Below are 17,118 nucleotides of genomic sequence, written 5' to 3' on the forward strand. Positions count from 1 at the left end.
TGCTCAATTGTGGTGGCAGCTAGTGTGTTCCACTCTCGCTCTGCTCAATTGTGGTGGCAGCTAGTGTGTTCCACTCTCGCTCTGCTCAATTGTGGTGGCAGCTAGTGTGTTCCACTCTCGCTCTGCTCAATTGTGGTGGCAGCTAGTGTGTTCCACTCTCGCTCTGCTCAATTGTGGTGGCAGCTAGTGTGTCAACTGACACACGGGTTTGACTTTAATTTTCAACTTTAGTTTTCTCATTTATTTCATAACTTACTTGCCCTAATTCCACTCAATCTGAATTTTAATTCCTTATATATTTTTGTCTCTGGTTTCCAATTCTCAAAAAGTTCATATAACTCATGGATCTGAGCAAAACCACTTGTACTTTCACCACCACCACCACCACCACCACCACCACCACTATGTAAATCGTGCGAGTAACTCCGTTGTGGCCAATTCTTCTCAAGGTTAAAAAGAAAACCTCTTAGGCACCATGGCAATATAAAGGGGTTTGTGCCTATTTTACCTATATTGAATTCTTTTATATAAACTTGGTTGGAAACGGGTAACTCGCTATTTTCAAAATCGTCGTAATCAGTTTTCCCATCGTGAGGTATCACCAAATCGTCCGTATCGAGGAAAAACTTTATACCTAAATCATACACTTTCCCATCATTATAAATTTTGGAATGTCCGCCAGCAGTCAATGGTCCAGCCAAAGACATGCTCAATTCTTTAATCACATTGTTGTCGAAATATCCGAGGTTCAATAGTTGTGTGCATAATGAAACCATTCTTTCAACAAACTTGGGAGTAAGTGACGTATAATCAATATAACAAGCCCGGTAAATGTTGGGATGGAAAATATGGGATGCTAATGCCGAATATAATGGAACCAACTGATCGTTGATGGACCCAATAAAGCAAATCTTGACATTTACATTGATAATGGTTTGGATAGACTCTTTGTAAACAACAGACTGCGAGCTGTCGAATTTCGTCAATTCAAACAACTCGTTCAACGAGTCGTGCTCGATGGCACTATATGCTTTCATGAAGAATGACTTTTCGGCTCCGTAGAATGGGCCATTGTTGATACCCGCCATTCCGAGTAAACCAATACGCTTATTTATTGGATCTCTTAAAATCCCCATTCTGATCAATCTTGCCAATAATATAATTGAAACTACACATCCTTGTGAATGTGATGCGACAAATATAAAATCAGCATTATTCAATTCCTTTTCCCATTTTTGTAAAATTTCAGTGAAAAAATGAACTCTATCAAATATCTTGCCCTCTTTTTCTAGTGCGATTTTTTGTATACTAACACTTGACTCTTCCTCGTTGATAAGATTGTTTTCTACACAATAACGTATTACTGCCTTTTCCGCTTCATTGGCGAATTTCAATGAAGTACCTTTAGGAGCTCCAATAATTGGACGGATCATTTTGGTAGGAAAAAAACCGTGCACACCAATTATCAAAATATTTTTGATCTTTTTCAATGGTCCAGACTTGTAATTGACAATTTCTGTATTGACAGCCTCGTGCAAAGCTCTTTTTTTGTGCCCCTTGCTGTTGATTAAGAGATTCCCCATGGCATCATTAGTGATTGATATCGAGTTTGGGTCCTTTTGGTCTTCCTCAAACTGAGAAGGAGAAGAAGAAGAAGCAGCAGCGGCAGCAGCAGCAGCAGCAGCAGTAGCCAGAGTGGTAATAACACCACCGTCAGCAGTGTTGGTATAAAACTTATTATAGTTTGGTAAGCATGCTCTCTTATCATTAGGTAATACAGCCAAAGATTTTCCATAAAGCTTATACGATCTTTCATAGAGTAAGCCAACCTCCCTTTCTGCTTTATCACTTTTACTCAATTGACTACCACTTTCCAGGTCGGAGACTGGCTCTGTTGAAAAGCCAAACTTGTTAGATATCTGATTCAAAAAATGTCTCCAATTTATCAAGTCTGTTTTAACTGTTTGATTTGCATTGTTTTGATTCGAAGTTGACGAGCTGTGGAAAAAGTGTCCCTCAGATGCCAATGGCAAACAGGTACTCCAATCAGGCACAATTGTGTTTTCTTTTAAATCTTCATTTTTGTGAGTATTAATTTTGTTGAACTGGGCAGTCTTGTCATGAGGCTTGTACAAAACGGCATCATCTGCTTGTTCCTCATCACCACCACCATTACCACCGCCAGCACCATTGGTAGTTTCCAGTTTCGAAGGCAAAGACGGAGTTGAGTTCAAAATTGTGTTTGCCGGATTCATCAATGCTGCATCTTTTTTGCTAGTCGTAGCCTTTTTATTACTCTCATTTTCTTCCCTTTTTGTATTATCCTGCTGGCTACCTTCATTATCATTATTATTCACAGCCTTGCCATTAGACACACGATTGTTTCTCGCGGCAGTGTTATTATTGCTATTGCTACTACTGTTATTGTTGTTATTGCTATTCCAAAACCAAGTTATACCTTTCCAGTTGTTGTTATGCGTCACGTGATCATCAACTTCGTCGCCATTATCGTCAGCAATTATGTCATCTTGGTTATTGTCGTACTCTGCATCGGCATCTGCATCTGCATCAGCATCAGCATCAGCATCGTTATTAATACTACCAAACTCCTCGTTTCCTTCCTCTATTTGGCGAGGAGGAGCCAGTTCTCTTTTCCAGTTCAACCAGTTACTGGACGTCTTGGACGCAAGTGATATAGAAGATGTCTTGTGTTTCAAGGCTGTCACCGCCAGTCGCAGTTGCACCTCTACCGAATTTGATAACTTCTTCTGTGCTGAATGCAGCTGCGTCGAGCCACTACCGGGTTCATCAGCAATTTGTATTTCCAGCTGTTTCACCTCCTTCTCCAACCCATTTTTACTCCAAGAACCAAACCATTTACTAGATGAGCTTGACATACTGGATTATGAGTAGAGGGACGCAAACGCAAAAAAAAAAAGACCAAAAATATCCGCCTCTAAGAAAAACCAAGTTTGAATATCGACCGACAAAAGTCAATTTTCTATTTGAAGCAAAGTTGACGTACCGACAAAAGGTTTGGTATCAATATTCGTTACCCTTTTTTTATATCATATTCATTTCATATTCATTTTATGTCATTTTATTTTATTTCATTTCATTTCATTTCTTTTTTTCCACTGTTCCTTACACCCATGTGGAAAACAAAAACCTCCATTTAAGAATTCTGTATGGAGTGGAGGATTACAAGTAGCAAAGCAACTAATATAAGGACGTGAGACACTAGCGAGCGAAGCGAGCTAGTGGAGCAGTTTCTAGCGAGCGAAGCGAGCTAGTGGCTGTAGTTTGTAGTATCAATACTAAACGGGCAGTAGCTATCTTATGATAGAGAAGGTTATATACTGTTAGTGGAGCAGTTTGTAGTATCAACACAAAACGGGTAGTGGCTATCTTATGATAGAGAAGGTTATATACTGCTAGTGAAGTTTGCTTTGCTCTAGATATCCATTTCCAGGGCAATAAGAACCTTTTATATACTCACATCCTGATACTCCAATCTACATAGCACAGTGTACTGTTACCTATAACATATCTTACCCATCATAGCTGAATAGTACTTTTTCATTCCATTTTGTAGGCTTTCTCCACCTGTTATACGTAACGATTCTCCACTTCCCAAGGCGGTAGATTATCACAAGATCGAGCCATCTATACAAACCATCCCTTATCACAAGATCGATCTGTGGATCAAGCTTCACATTGCTGACATTACTGTAACGAAAAAGACTCTCGCTTTGCTCGATAGAGTCGCAGCACTGAGTAGCAGGGGTCCTCCTCTAGTTTCCTTTTCGCACACTGTCAATGATTATCATTTGACTCAGAGATTAGATTTGACTCAAAGAGAGATTAGATTTATTGGTTAAACATCTTTACAGAAACAAAGACTAGACTTGTTCTTTTTTGCCTTAGTGTATTAGTTTAAAGAGATCTTTGTTACCGCATAAGCTTCAAACGTTTCAAACCCGTGTACAATAGCAAGAAATACAAGAGATTATAAAATATACTTAATTACAGGGTGCAGGCAGTGCTGCTCCACTATGCTCCACTATCTCGCTCCGCTCGATAGTGTCGATAGATCGCCAGTTGAATTTCAATAGATATAGTTGAGGTGACTGAATATTTGGAAAGCTTTACCATCGACTGTATCTGCCTATGCCTTTTATTCTCTCTATTCCTTGTTTGTCCTCTTTTTCCGCACGCGGAATATTGAAAAATTTATCGTTGCTCCAAAATTAGTGATTACTGGCTCCAAAACTAGTGATTACTGGCTCCAAAACTAGTGATTACTGGCTCCAAAACTAGTGAGTACTGGCTCCAAAACTAGTGATTACTGGCTCCAAAACTAGTGATTACTGGCTCCAAAACTAGTGATTACTGGCTCCAAAACTAGTGAGTACTGGCTCCAAAACTAGTGATTACTGGCTCCAAAACTAGTGGGTACTGGCTCCAAAACTAGTGATTACTGGCTCCAAAACTAGTGAGTACTGGCTCCACTAGCTCGCTTCGCTCCCTAGTGTCGATGCCACCTAGAAAGAAAGGTGCCTTTGCAGCGTCTAAAGAATTTGAAAAACTTGATCCTGAAATTGAGGATGAGATATTAGAAGCTTATTTCAAATGTGTAGGTGGCGGTGGTGACGACGAAGAAGCAAAAGACCAAGATCTACATTTGGATGAGTTACCTAGTCTATTTGATGCGCTAAAGATTCCTCAATGTTTCACCAATGACATAAAACAAGCAATAGACTATTACTATAGAGCTATCAGCCAAAAGAACATCACAATTGATAGGACCAACCTGCGACAGAATATAACTATGGACATGATTAATTCGTTCACCATTACTTCTACCTCGACAGAAGTAATTACCAGCAATGATATATTAGACATTGTTGACATTGACAAATTGATAAAGTACACTAACCGGTTGGTCAAATTTAGAAATCATTTCTCACACATAAAGGCAAACTGGAAGTTGTTTCTTGACAGTTCTAACTCCTCCTCCTCCTCCTCCTCCTCCTCTTCCTCAAATGTCGAGTCTTTTAGACTTTACCTACCGGAGCTAAAAGCAGTAAAGACAAGTTTAGGCTTGGATAATGACCTTCACCACGGCGGAGCTATATTGAGTGACTCATTTATGATCGATATGTTGGGATGCTGTCAGTACGATTCTAATGAAAGGTTGTTGAATTACGATTTCAACAAAGGTGGTGCTTGTGTTACAATTAAAGACTTTGCCGAAATATTGGGTCGAATAGGCGAACTAGACTGATAAAAAGAGGAAGAATAAGCATTCATGCTATGCTAGATAGTGGAGCACACTGACTGACACTATCGAGCAAAACTATCTCGCTCTGCTCGATAGTGTCAGAGACATCAAACAAGAAATACTTTTTGAGACACACCAACAATCACAGCTAGATAAAGGTACGGGAGCAGGTAATTAAAGCTGAAAATCGACATTGTAGGGTCGATCTTTCCCCCTTCCCCTCTCTCTTTCTCTCCAGTCCCAGGTGACACTCTCGAATGCACTCAATGAAATGAGTTCAATCTTGTTTATAGGAAAAGTGTGGTTTGTTTACGCGCGCGATGATCAAGAAGATAAAAACATATTTTTCAATATATAAATACTTTATTCGATTTATCTTTATACTCTCTGTATCATTAATAATGCCGAATTTATTCCTACCGAAGTCGTTTAAGAAGATCCAGACCAAGTTTATTGATAATATAGTACCGGACTTGAGAGAAGACTCGGTCAATTTAAACAATTTCGAGACATTCGACGATCTATTAACTATACTTGAATCCTCATTTAGAACTCAAAATAATTATATAGTCAATGAAGGACACGAATATAATTTGTTACCTATACCATCAACAGCGGTGCTTCATCTTTTGTTGACCCTTGCTTCGAGAGCCCGCAAATGTAATTGGACGGTTAAACCGTCATACACCAAAAATGGAGTTGGCGAGTCTCAGCAGCAAGTCAAAATGTCTAATAAGTATAATGATACTTGTTTGCACAAGTCACCGTTAAGGGACCGTTGTGTTGCAGTGCTACGCAAATACTTGGATATTCTGTTTGCAAATCCGTCCGAGCCAATATATCCTGCATTAATGAAAGTCGTTGGCGACTTGTTACGTCTGAATAATATAAGAACCCTGGGATTATCAGACATTACGTCATTTTATCGGAACGCAAGAGAGCCACAAAGTAAATCTCAACCTCCACCTCCACCTCAACCTCAACCACAAGAGGAGGTGACGACAAAAAGGCGACAAAGCTTTACTGAAAAAGCTGCTTCTGATCTCGGCGCAAAGAATGGAAATGAATATAGTAACTTTGGCGAGGATTCTGGGGAAGAAAATTCAGATCTCGATTACGATACTACAAGAGATATGGAAAACTCAAGCTCAATACTTAATATGGAAGAAGAAATTAGTATAAATGACTCTGCTGAGCTCCCCATGTTTGCCAGGTTAATAGCTCAACCGACCGAAACTTGGGATAGGTTGAGAATCTACGATGAACCATCATTGCAGGAAAGAGTTGGCTCAAATAGCAAATTCCATTTATGGAAACTCATCAACTGGTGTTTTTTCTGTGCTGGACTATCAAGTTTGTATTATCTAAAAGTGAAAGCGGACTGCCATTACATATACGAAGCACAGTCTCAAATGCTTTCAATTGTCTTTGATTTAATCGAATATAATTTGGTTTCTGAAATGGCAAAATTGTTTAATGAAAAGGATCCGTACCTATGGCTCTTTAATCCAAAGGATAAAAGGAAATTGGTTAGCTTGCAAGTGGAAAATAGTCCTGATATTTTGTTTCTGATGTTGATCAAATGCTTGGGCCGCTATCAAGGCCTGTGGTATGAATATATCGTTGAATTTGTTTTTAATGGATTAACACCGCACTTGCCAGCATTTCCGGAAGGATGCTATCAACATGAAATTGCACTTGTTAGAAAAGAGTTTAAGAAAAAGCGACAATCAGCAGATGAGTTTGACGGAAATGATATTTTGAGCGACAACTTGCACTCGATGAGTCTTCGATTCAAAATCAGCTGCATCGTCTTTTACTGGAGTTTAGCATTTGACGAAGCAGTGGTTAATAGGTGCAACACAGCAGGAGGGTCTTTTTCAAAAAGTTTGGCACCAGATGTGTTTATAGGAAATCTCAGTGAAAAGTTCCTGTATATCGATTATCGATATATAGTTGAATTTTTTTACTCGTTTGCAAACCCATCCAATATAAGTTTCAAGTACCGAGAGTTATTTTTGGTGAAACTATCCACCCGGATTTTGAATGATGTATATGCATCACCTACCAGAAAGTTTGTTTTGCACTGCCACCTTGAGTCCAGCGACGCAAACTTCCAAGTCGATAATCTCGATTTGATACTCAAATGGCTCAATGATCCTCTGGTTTACGCACTGATAACGGAGGACGAATTATGGAAAAGCTTTGAACAATTTTACCAAACGTGGATGAAGTTGAACTTTGTTTTAGAATGGATGTTGATTTGGATACTTGAAGATCTTTTTCGTATGGGCAGCATTGTATATAAGGATCAACTGGTTGTTGATAAGCTAATACTGGCAAATGATCTACGATTATCAAAGTACGACGAGTTTCTCAATCTATGTACTGAATCCATTGAGAAGTCAAATCTTGAGTTCCAAATAACAAAAGAAACGGCACAAGAGTACAAGAGAAAGGTTTTTGAGCAGGATAGTTTTACATCAATAATTGCCAATTACCTATAAAACTAGAGAAGAAATCCCAACTTAATAGGCATTCTTTTACAATTTGTTTTTTTTTTTTTTTTTTTTTTTTTGTTTCGCCAATATACAAGTACAGTACAGTACATTACATACCCTCCATTCTCCTCTTCTCCTCTCCTCCTCTCCTCCTCTCCTCTCTCACTCTCTCTAAATGATGTGTTTGACTTTGAAGTAGTGTCTCAAATATTGAATTTGCCAAACTCCAAATCCAACAAGAGAAGCAATAATTATCACCGAGAACCACTTGACTCTTGAGTTTGTTGATTCATTAGTATCTCTCATTCTTTCTTCTCTAGTTTTCAAATATTGCAATTCTTGTACAATTTCACCAGTTAGACTTTCAATTTTTTTCAACGATATTTCATTGGGTTTCAATTTTTCACTTGCTTGTAAAGCATTCCAATCTCTCGCAGCAGCTCCGCTCTCAATCTCCAATTCCACCAACCGCACAGAGGAATCTCTTGAGCCGTGTTTCTTCCATTTTGCTTCTTGATAGTTTTTAAAACAAATATCCACAGCTGCATTGTTATGAGATGTAAACGCAAGCTTGACATTACCTACAATGTTTTTCCTTGTTGCATAAGTGTTACCTACTGAGTCGGTGATCTTCATATCTAATCTCTGATTATCCCCTTTGTAGCCATCGGTATATACATTAACCACCACCATCTGATTCTCTTGAACAAAATCACGAATGCATACAGGATGAGGATTAGCAAGTGCTGGAATCTCCATATGTAATGCACTAGCCAAGTAGGATAAAAAGAATGCACATAGTAATGAAAGACAAAGTACCGACTGCATTGTGTCTCTTTTAACTAACAATTATTCGACACGGCGTGTTAGCTCTATTACCTTTTTATGAAAAAAGAGTGTGAAATATATAAACTAGTCTTTAAATTATCATCTTGAAGCGTGTTCATATTTGGTGAAAAAAAATTGAAAAATTCGACAAAAAAAAAAACGACACAGACGCGTTGAACAGGGATTGCTGTTTGTGACTATATACTTCCAAAATAGGAAGTCTACATTTTCAAAGACTCTTCCACGTGATCAAAAAAGAAGGGGGAAAAAAAAGACACAGATGCATTGAGTATAGGTTGTTGTATGCGACTATATACTTTCAAAATAAAAAGTCTACGCTTTAAAGACGCTTCCACGTGATCAAAAAAAGAATGGGAAAAAAAATTGAAAAATTCATAGAGAGAAAACTAAATTGATAAATTGGGTAGAGGAACTTTGCAAGAGTTGAATAATATACAAGCAAATGGCTAAGGTTAAAGGAAATACGACCATGATAAAGATGGTATCGACTGCCTTAACAGGGTATGAAAAATGGTTCAAGATACCTCGAAGTTCCAGAAAACTAAATCTAATACTATACGATCCACGAGCTAAGAGGCATTGTCTTTTCCAAGAAGATAGAAAACGGAAAATAGCAGAAATTACTCCAAAGGATTACACAAGGAGACATCGCTAAAGAAGAGAGGGTATTATTATTGCATTAAGAAGGTGAGTTTTGTGTAAATAGTTCAACGTGAGGGAGGAGGATGGTGTATAATAGAAAAATGAAATAGTGATATTACCCACTGGCACTATCGACTAGAGTGAGATAGTGGTGCATACTAGCAACACTGGTTTCTCTGAATCTCAAATTCAATCTCTCTGTCTCACACACACACACACACACACACTCTCTCTCTCTCTCTCTCACATACACTCTCTCTAACGATTTACCTGTATACAGCGTGCCCCACTATCTCGCTCTGCTCGAAAGAGTCGTCGAAAGTGTTGCTTCTAAGTGTTGTGCTCCACTATCACGCTCTGTTCGATAGTGTCACACACACTCTCTAAGAATTTACCTATGTACAGTGTGCCCCGCTATCTCGCTCTGCTCGATAGAGTCGTCAAAAGTATTGCTACTAAGTGTTGTGCTCCACTCGATAGTGTCACACACACTCTCTCTAACGTTTTACCTATGTACAGTTATTCAAATCTATAAGCGCTTTTTATTTCCATTTTATTCTCTTTATTTTCTTTTTTCTTTAATTCATTTCAAATTTTTGATTTTCCAATCATCTTTAACTTTCAAAATTTGTTCATCACCAATTACTGTAACCATATTGATTGGATTACCAACCAAGTACTTTTGGGTAACATCTACTAAATCTTGATTTGTTGTAGTTAAGAAATTTTCTCTTCTTTCTTGTTCTAGCTCGTAAGATATACCTTCGAAAAACTCAACAGCACCCTGACTGGAAATATTAATTGGAGCATCTACACTTTGAAATATCCTTAGCTTTGCTTCTGTCAAGTCTTTTTCGTTCCAATTGGCGTCTAGACCATATGGAAAAGATTCTTCAAATGTTTGAATTGACTTGATGGGGTTGGGATCTCTGTATGAGTAAAAATCGAGTGTACCTCCTAACCCATCGTAATTGAGTCCACCGCCATAAGCGCCATTTATTTCTCTAACTTTTGAGTGCAAGTTTTTGAATGTGTATAGCTGAGAAAGAATTTGTAATGCTGCCCCATCTTTTGAACAATATGGTGCACCAATCTTGGCTAAGCAAGAATACCCTACTTGGAAAGGAAGATTAACTAAAAGTTTTTCTGTCTTGTTGTTGTTGTTGTTGTTGATGTTCTTATCTAACAACTGGGCAAGTTCGTTTGTGGCGGATGATTGAAACTCGCCCGAGACTTTTTCATCAAATTGTGCAATCAATTTTTCATTCTCACTGATGATATCTTTATCGCCAACTAATCTATATTTAAAATCGCCTCTTAAAATGTAAGTTTGAATGTTTTTCAATATTGGTAAAAGTTCCATACAAAGGTACTCCTTGCCCTTTTCTTCAAGTTTCTTATTCATTTCCATAACAAACTGAACTTGAGTTAACCCACTCGTCAAATCAGCAATATAGCCTGATGGAGTTAACTTTGAATTACTCTCTCCACAAGCATACGAATGGCCACGATCAGCTATGTTGTTAATTTGGTTCTGGCCCATATTCTTTATTAAAGTTGTCAACTTGTCAAACACATCATCTTCTTCAGCTGAAAATCGAGTCTGAGTTAATATCTCGTACCACAAATCGTATACGTGTCTTGCATCCTCCCTCAATGCTACACCCGAAAGCAGGTATTGCATCTTTACTTGATTAATATTGTAAGGGTTTGCACTGGCTTTCGAGGCAAATGAGATTCCACCAGTGTGGATCTGAATTTTGGTTTCAAGATCCGTTATTGAAGTTTCCGTTGTGCCAGCAAGATTCGTCAAACAACTATTGAACAAGGGGAGAAACTTGTAGTACTTTGTAGGTAAAAACGAAATGTCCTTTAACGCATATGCATAAACTAGGCCGTTTGTATCAATTATCCTCTCGCTGAGGTTTTTCTCCCCTTTGTTGTTGTTGCTGTTTTTGTTTTTTACATTTGCATAATTCACCAGATAAAATTCCCCTTTTGGAGGAATATCTTCAATAGTAAGAGTGGGTAGCACTTCACTGTCTTCCTCTTTGGATTGCGACTTTTTCAATTCAATGTTGCGGTTAAAGAGTACTTCTTTATCGTGCTTAGTTAATTTCTGAACTTTTGCCTCAAGGTTATTAGATTCCGCATCCGCCAATTTCGTGTAGAATTCAACTTGTGGCACCATTGTGAATTTAAACTTCTTTGACTCTTTATTCAAAATGGACTCTTTCAACATAGTTTCAAACATCGATAAACCCTTTGCTTCAAATTCATTTTTGAATTGCGATAAAATCTTCTCCACTCGCAATTGATTTATGGGATCACTACCATTAACCCAAGAAGGAACAAGCGAGCTGAGCAAACCAAACCCAAAATCAGGTTTGTGTTTTTTGAACCCTATTTCTATTTGATGCAATAACGCTTTCACTCTGTCATAATATGCACTTTCGGGATTCCTTAGTTCTGGGAGCACTTTATCGTTCATAATGCCCAAAATCCTATTTTCCAAACCGTCCACTTTTTCTTTGGTCAAAAAGTTCAACCCTACAGTTAATGAAAACAAGGCAGTGGTCGAGTCCAATCCTGAGTTGGCCGAAAAATCTTCAGAGTATCCAGTTTCAATCAATTCTTGATAAAAGGGGGAATTGTGCCCATCAAATAACAAGGACCCTAAAATCTTCCACTTGAATAACATATAATGCATTTGAGGGTCCAATGGATTACCCAAATACCATGTGACAGAAGAGTGATATTGTTCGGAGATGTCCTTATCAATCATAGGGTCAACAGGGCCTGGTACAGTAAAATCATAAACTTTTTGGTTATTGGTTGTAAATATTGGCTTCTTCAATACTATATTTGAGTTGGCTGAGGGGTTTTGTTTCCAATCCTTGTAATATTTATCTAGTTTTTGCAAGTGTTTATTCAACGGCAAATTTCCATATGTAAAGGATTTTGCATTTGACGCGTTATAGTTATCAGAATGGAATTTTTTGAGCTCTTGATATTTCAAGTTGGTCATTTTCAACGGATCCCCACCAGCGTTATTTAAAGATGGGTAGATTGACTCTAAAAATTTTATATAAAAATAGTACATTGTATTTGAATATTGCCCCTTCATCTCATTAAATACAACTCCCTTAAATTCAAGCTTACTGTTGATATCATCAGTTACCGAGTTTTCCAATCTCCACCCTTCTTGTAAAAAATCATTGTAGTTTAAAAGCGGTTGAAACACCGAGGACAAATAAACGTCCATTAAATTTTCAAAATCTTTTGGATTCGTTGTGGCAAAAGGATAAAAAGTGTAATCGTGTCCTGTCATTGCATTCATGAAATTACTCAAACTTCGATTCGTCATCTTGAAAAACGGATCCCGAACTGGGTATTTCGTTGACCCACACAATGTTGTATGTTCCAAAATATGTGCAACACCCGTCGAATCAGGAGGGTTGGTCTTGAAGGCGATCAGAAACACATTGTTGTGATCATTTGGCGAGTCCAAGTGCAAATGCTGAGCTCCGCTCTCTTCATGTTTGAGTAGTACCGCCACTAAAGAAAACTCCGGTACTAATTCTGCTTGCAAAACTTGAAACCCGTGAGACTTGAGTCCTAGTGGATACTTTTCTAATAAAGAGCTATTAGTGTGTGCATAGCGTTTGAATGTTTGAGCCCTCAAACATCTTTGATGAAAACACGCTCTTATCATTCAAAGGAGGGTATTTTGCAAATATTTATCTCTATAAAATGATGCCAATTCTCTATAGATTGTTATAAATGGCGGTTACTCTAATTTTTTTTTTTTCAGGAAAGAAATTTCACCTACCATTCTTTTTTCAAGTTGGCTTAACGGTGTAAGTAATCACAGGTATTAGTGTCTAGCAGTCCATAGATGACATGATATTGCTGGTAATAGAGGAGGTGTAAGCATCTTTTCAAACCAGCTTGAAAATTTAACACATGAAAAGCATATTACACTAGCGAGCGAAGCGAGCTAGTGGAGCAGTTTGTAGTATCAACACTAAACGGGTAGTGGAGTAGTTTGTAGTATCAACACTAAACGGGTAGTGGAGTAGTTTGTAGTATCAACACTAAACGGGTAGTGGAGTAGTTTGTAGTATCAACACTAAACGGGTAGTGGAGCAGTTTGTAGTATCAACACTAAACAGGTAGTGGCTATCTTATGATAGAGAAGGTTATATACTGCTAGTGAAGTTTGCTTTGCTCTAGATATCCATTTCCAGGGCAATAAGAACCTTTTATATACTCACATCCTGATATTCCAATCTACATAGCACAGTGTACTGTTACCTATAACATATCTTACCCATCACAGCTGAATAGTACTTTTTCATTCCATTTTGTAGGCTTTCTTAACTGATAGGTCTCCACCTGTTATACGTAACGATTCTCCACTTTCCAAGGCGGTAGATTATCACAAGATCGAGCCATCTATACAAACCATCCCTTATCACAAAATCCAGATCCGTTTAAACTGTTGTATGACTAAAAAGTCTATATCTACTCTCTTTCCACTCTCTCTTCTCTCTATATATCTACTCTACTCTCTCTATAGACTATCCTGGAAAGAGAGAAGATAACACTACTCTATTTGCTCTCTCTATCTACTCTCTATCGACTAGTCTCTGTCTACTCTTTTTTTATTGATCAGTCTCTTTTTTTGCATCAATTTGACTCAAACTCAATAGTACTCTATATTAACACTAGCAAAAATTATACCCAGCGCAGCTCGATCGTAAATATCTAGTAGACTCGTTTCACTCGACTGGTCTTTCTATCTAGTAGACTCGTTTCACTTGACTAGTCTCTCTATCTAGTAGACTCATTTCACTTGACTAGTCTCTCTATCTAGTAGACTCATTTCACTTGACTAGTCTCTCTATCTAGTAGACTCATTTCACTTGACTAGTCTCTCTATCTAGTAGACTCATTTCACTTGACTGGTCTTTCTATCTAGTAGACTCGTTTCACTCGACTGGTCTCTAGTTGACTTAAACATAATAGTACTCTAATACCAACAACCTCTACCTCTACACTATTAAACAAATCGAGATAGCATTCTCTTCTATCTCTAGACTAGACTCGTTTCACTCGTCTAGTCTAGTTTCACTCGTCTAGTCTAGTTTCACTTGTCTAGTCGATAGTCAAAGTCAATATATAGTAAGACAAACTAAATATAATACAATAGTATTAATGTGGTACAGAAATATAAATTGCTCTCTGCCCCCTTCTACAAGTGTCAAAAGACCGTTTCAAGTCTATAAACATTGAAAAAGAAAAAAAAGTATGTATCAATATATATTCTTATCTCAACAATTAATATCTTTTTTTATTCATCTTTAATTGTAAGCTGTAAATTCTATATCAATATGTAATTTTCATGTTATATGAATTATCCTTTATAATACCTATATCGATTAGTCTCTCTACACTCTATCGACTAGTTTCTCTCTATACTCTATCAACTAGTCTCTCACTACACTCTATCAACTAGTCTCTCACTACACTCTATCAACTAGTCTCCCTCCATCTACACGTTTCACTCGTCAAGTCACATTTAAAACTTCAACACGTGACTCGCGCGCAAATCTACACTGCAAGAGAGAAACGAAAAGTATTTGTGTTACTAAATGTGGGTGCCTTTAACTTTATTTGCAATACGTATATAATATGTATAACGCAAATGTTGACTTTTTCTTGCTAACAAAACAAATACTATATATCTAATAAATTAAATACTATATATCTAATAAATTAAATACTATATATCTAATAAATTAAATACTATATATCTAATAAATTAAATACTATATATCTAATAAATTAAATACTATATATCTAATAGATTAAATGTTAATAGTATAACTATAATATGATATAGATTAATAACCTATTTCCTTTCTTAAAGGTTTCACTACATTACAATGGTGGGTAAATCATAAAACATATTTTTTGCACAAGTTGATACTGTTGACTCGAAAGCATTAGATTCTCATCAGCGCTTATTCCAACGTCTTTCCAATAGCTTTCCTGCTCAGTCACACACTCGCCCTTACTTCCAATAGCTTTCAAAATTCGTAAATTTAACATTTATTTCTTTTATTTCTTTTTTTTTTTTTGATTTTTTTTTTTTTCACTTTTCAATAAATTTCAGATTTTTCAAAAAGTTATTACTTTCTATGGGGAGGGGCCGAGGGAGGACAGATCTATTCTAGCTGATGAGCGACGTCAACAAAGACAGAGGTATACTGCCTAGTTCAGGTATACATCAGACGAAACGTGAACCAGCAGGTAGCACGGCTACCCCCATGATAAACGATGCGCAAAAAGTACCTGCAATAGCTGCCCCCATGATAAATGATGCGCAAAAAGTATCTGCAATAGGAGGATTTATTGCAGGAGGTCTAGCTGCATGTGGAGCAGTCACATTCACAAATCCAATAGAGTTGATAAAAACAAGGATGCAACTACAAGGAGAGTTATCTAAAAGTCAAAAGGGTGAGGCTAAAATGTACAAAAACCCGTTTCAAGCATTTAAGGTCATATATCAGCATGAAGGTTTAAGGGGTCTACAACAAGGACTATTATGTGGATACTATTATCAGTTGGGACTTAATGGATGTAGAATCGGGCTTTATGAACCTAGTCGGCTTTGTCTCACAAAATTACTCGCACCTTCCAAAATAAAGGATGATGGAGTTTTAGTTGGTAATTTGTTTATCAATGTGCTTGCTGGATTTATATCTGGCGCAGCTGGTGCTGTTTTGGCATCTCCCTTCTTTTTGATCAAAACGAGAATGCAATCGTTTTCCAAAACTGGTGCCGTGGGACAACAGACCCATTATTTGGGTGCTTGGGATGGACTCAAACAAATTTATACCCACGAAGGGTTCAAAGGATTATACCGAGGAGTAGATGCAGCGGTATTGAGGACCGGTGCAGGATCGGCTGCTCAATTGCCCGTATACTACTTGACCAAGAATTTTGTGTTGAAGCACCATATTGCTCAAGATGATAGTTTTTTGTTGCACTTTATAAGTGCTTCAATGGCAGGGTTGGGCGTTGCAGTTGTAATGAATCCATGGGACGTTGTTTTGACGAGAATGTATAATCAAAAGGGCAATTTGTATAAAAACCCTTTAGATTGTTTTAAAAAGATTGTTGCAATTGAAGGGCCCATGGCGTTATATAAGGGGTTTTGGGCCCAATTATTCCGAGTTGCGCCTCATAGTATATTGACTTTAATGTTTATGGAGCAGTGTATGAAGGGTATGGTGAAGATTGAAAGGGAATTACACAAATATGTATAGATTGGATAGAGACTTATAGATGGACAATAGGCAATACAGAGCCAAAAAGGTGCAAAAACGGATCAGAGACTTGTAGATGGGGACAAAATAGACAATAGGTGAAATAGAGTAAAACCGGTGCCAAAAAGGCGCCAAAGCAGTGCCAAAGCAGTGCCAAAGCAGCTCCAAAAAGGTGCCAAGGCAACTCCAAAACAGCTCCAAAAAGGTGCCAAAACGGAGCCAATACAGAGCCAATACGGATCAGAGACTATAGATGGGGACAAAATAGACAATAGACAATAGATAATACAGAGGTAAAACAGAGGCAAAACAAAGCCCGAGAGTAGTGTGTGCTGCACCACTATCTCGCTTCGCTCGATAATCTCTCCACTCCCCTAACCCCTCACACACACTTCCAATCCCCCTTCCCAAAACCCTTATATTATCCAACAATGTTTCTTCCCATTGACAAAATGTATTGTTTCTCTTCTCTGCTTTGTTAGTAAGCGAAAAAAAAAAAAAAGAA

The 17,118-nt window shown here is 37.7% G+C and overlaps 6 protein-coding genes across 6 annotated transcripts; 3 read left to right on the plus strand and 3 right to left on the minus strand. All coding sequences in view use genetic code 12, as the record gives it.

The window, feature by feature from the left end:
- Positions 1–245: 245 nt before the first annotated feature.
- Positions 246–2,897, minus strand: KGF56_001031 (uncharacterized protein; the record flags this gene model as incomplete). The annotated part of the gene is made up of 1 exon (XM_049322111.1): positions 246–2,897. One exon carries the CDS (start codon positions 2,895–2,897, stop codon positions 246–248), a length of 2,652 nt encoding a protein of 883 aa, XP_049181934.1.
- A 1,640-nt stretch (positions 2,898–4,537) lies between these two features.
- Positions 4,538–5,287, plus strand: KGF56_001032 (uncharacterized protein; the record flags this gene model as incomplete). The annotated part of the gene is made up of 1 exon (XM_049322112.1): positions 4,538–5,287. The coding sequence occupies one exon, from the start codon at positions 4,538–4,540 to the stop codon at positions 5,285–5,287; it is 750 nt and encodes a 249-aa protein (XP_049181935.1).
- A 398-nt stretch (positions 5,288–5,685) lies between these two features.
- KGF56_001033 (uncharacterized protein) lies at positions 5,686–7,791 on the plus strand (the record flags this gene model as incomplete). The annotated part of the gene is made up of 1 exon (XM_049322113.1): positions 5,686–7,791. One exon carries the CDS (start codon positions 5,686–5,688, stop codon positions 7,789–7,791), a length of 2,106 nt encoding a protein of 701 aa, XP_049181936.1.
- Positions 7,792–7,956: 165 nt separating this feature from the next.
- Positions 7,957–8,613, minus strand: ERV25 (Erv25p; the record flags this gene model as incomplete). The annotated part of the gene is made up of 1 exon (XM_049322114.1): positions 7,957–8,613. One exon carries the CDS (start codon positions 8,611–8,613, stop codon positions 7,957–7,959), a length of 657 nt encoding a protein of 218 aa, XP_049181937.1.
- Positions 8,614–9,859: 1,246 nt separating this feature from the next.
- On the minus strand, positions 9,860–12,991 carry CYM1 (Cym1p; the record flags this gene model as incomplete). Its single annotated transcript, XM_049322115.1, has 1 exon — positions 9,860–12,991. The coding sequence occupies one exon, from the start codon at positions 12,989–12,991 to the stop codon at positions 9,860–9,862; it is 3,132 nt and encodes a 1,043-aa protein (XP_049181938.1).
- Positions 12,992–15,521: 2,530 nt separating this feature from the next.
- OAC1 (Oac1p) lies at positions 15,522–16,895 on the plus strand (the record flags this gene model as incomplete). Its single annotated transcript, XM_049322116.1, has 2 exons — positions 15,522–16,572; positions 16,765–16,895. 2 exons carry the CDS (start codon positions 15,522–15,524, stop codon positions 16,893–16,895), a joined length of 1,182 nt encoding a protein of 393 aa, XP_049181939.1.
- Positions 16,896–17,118: the final 223 nt, after the last annotated feature.

This window comes from Candida oxycetoniae (assembly GCF_023343755.2).
Source record: "Candida oxycetoniae strain CBS 10844 chromosome Unknown scaffold4, whole genome shotgun sequence".
NCBI lineage: Eukaryota > Fungi > Ascomycota > Pichiomycetes > Serinales > Debaryomycetaceae > Lodderomyces > Lodderomyces oxycetoniae.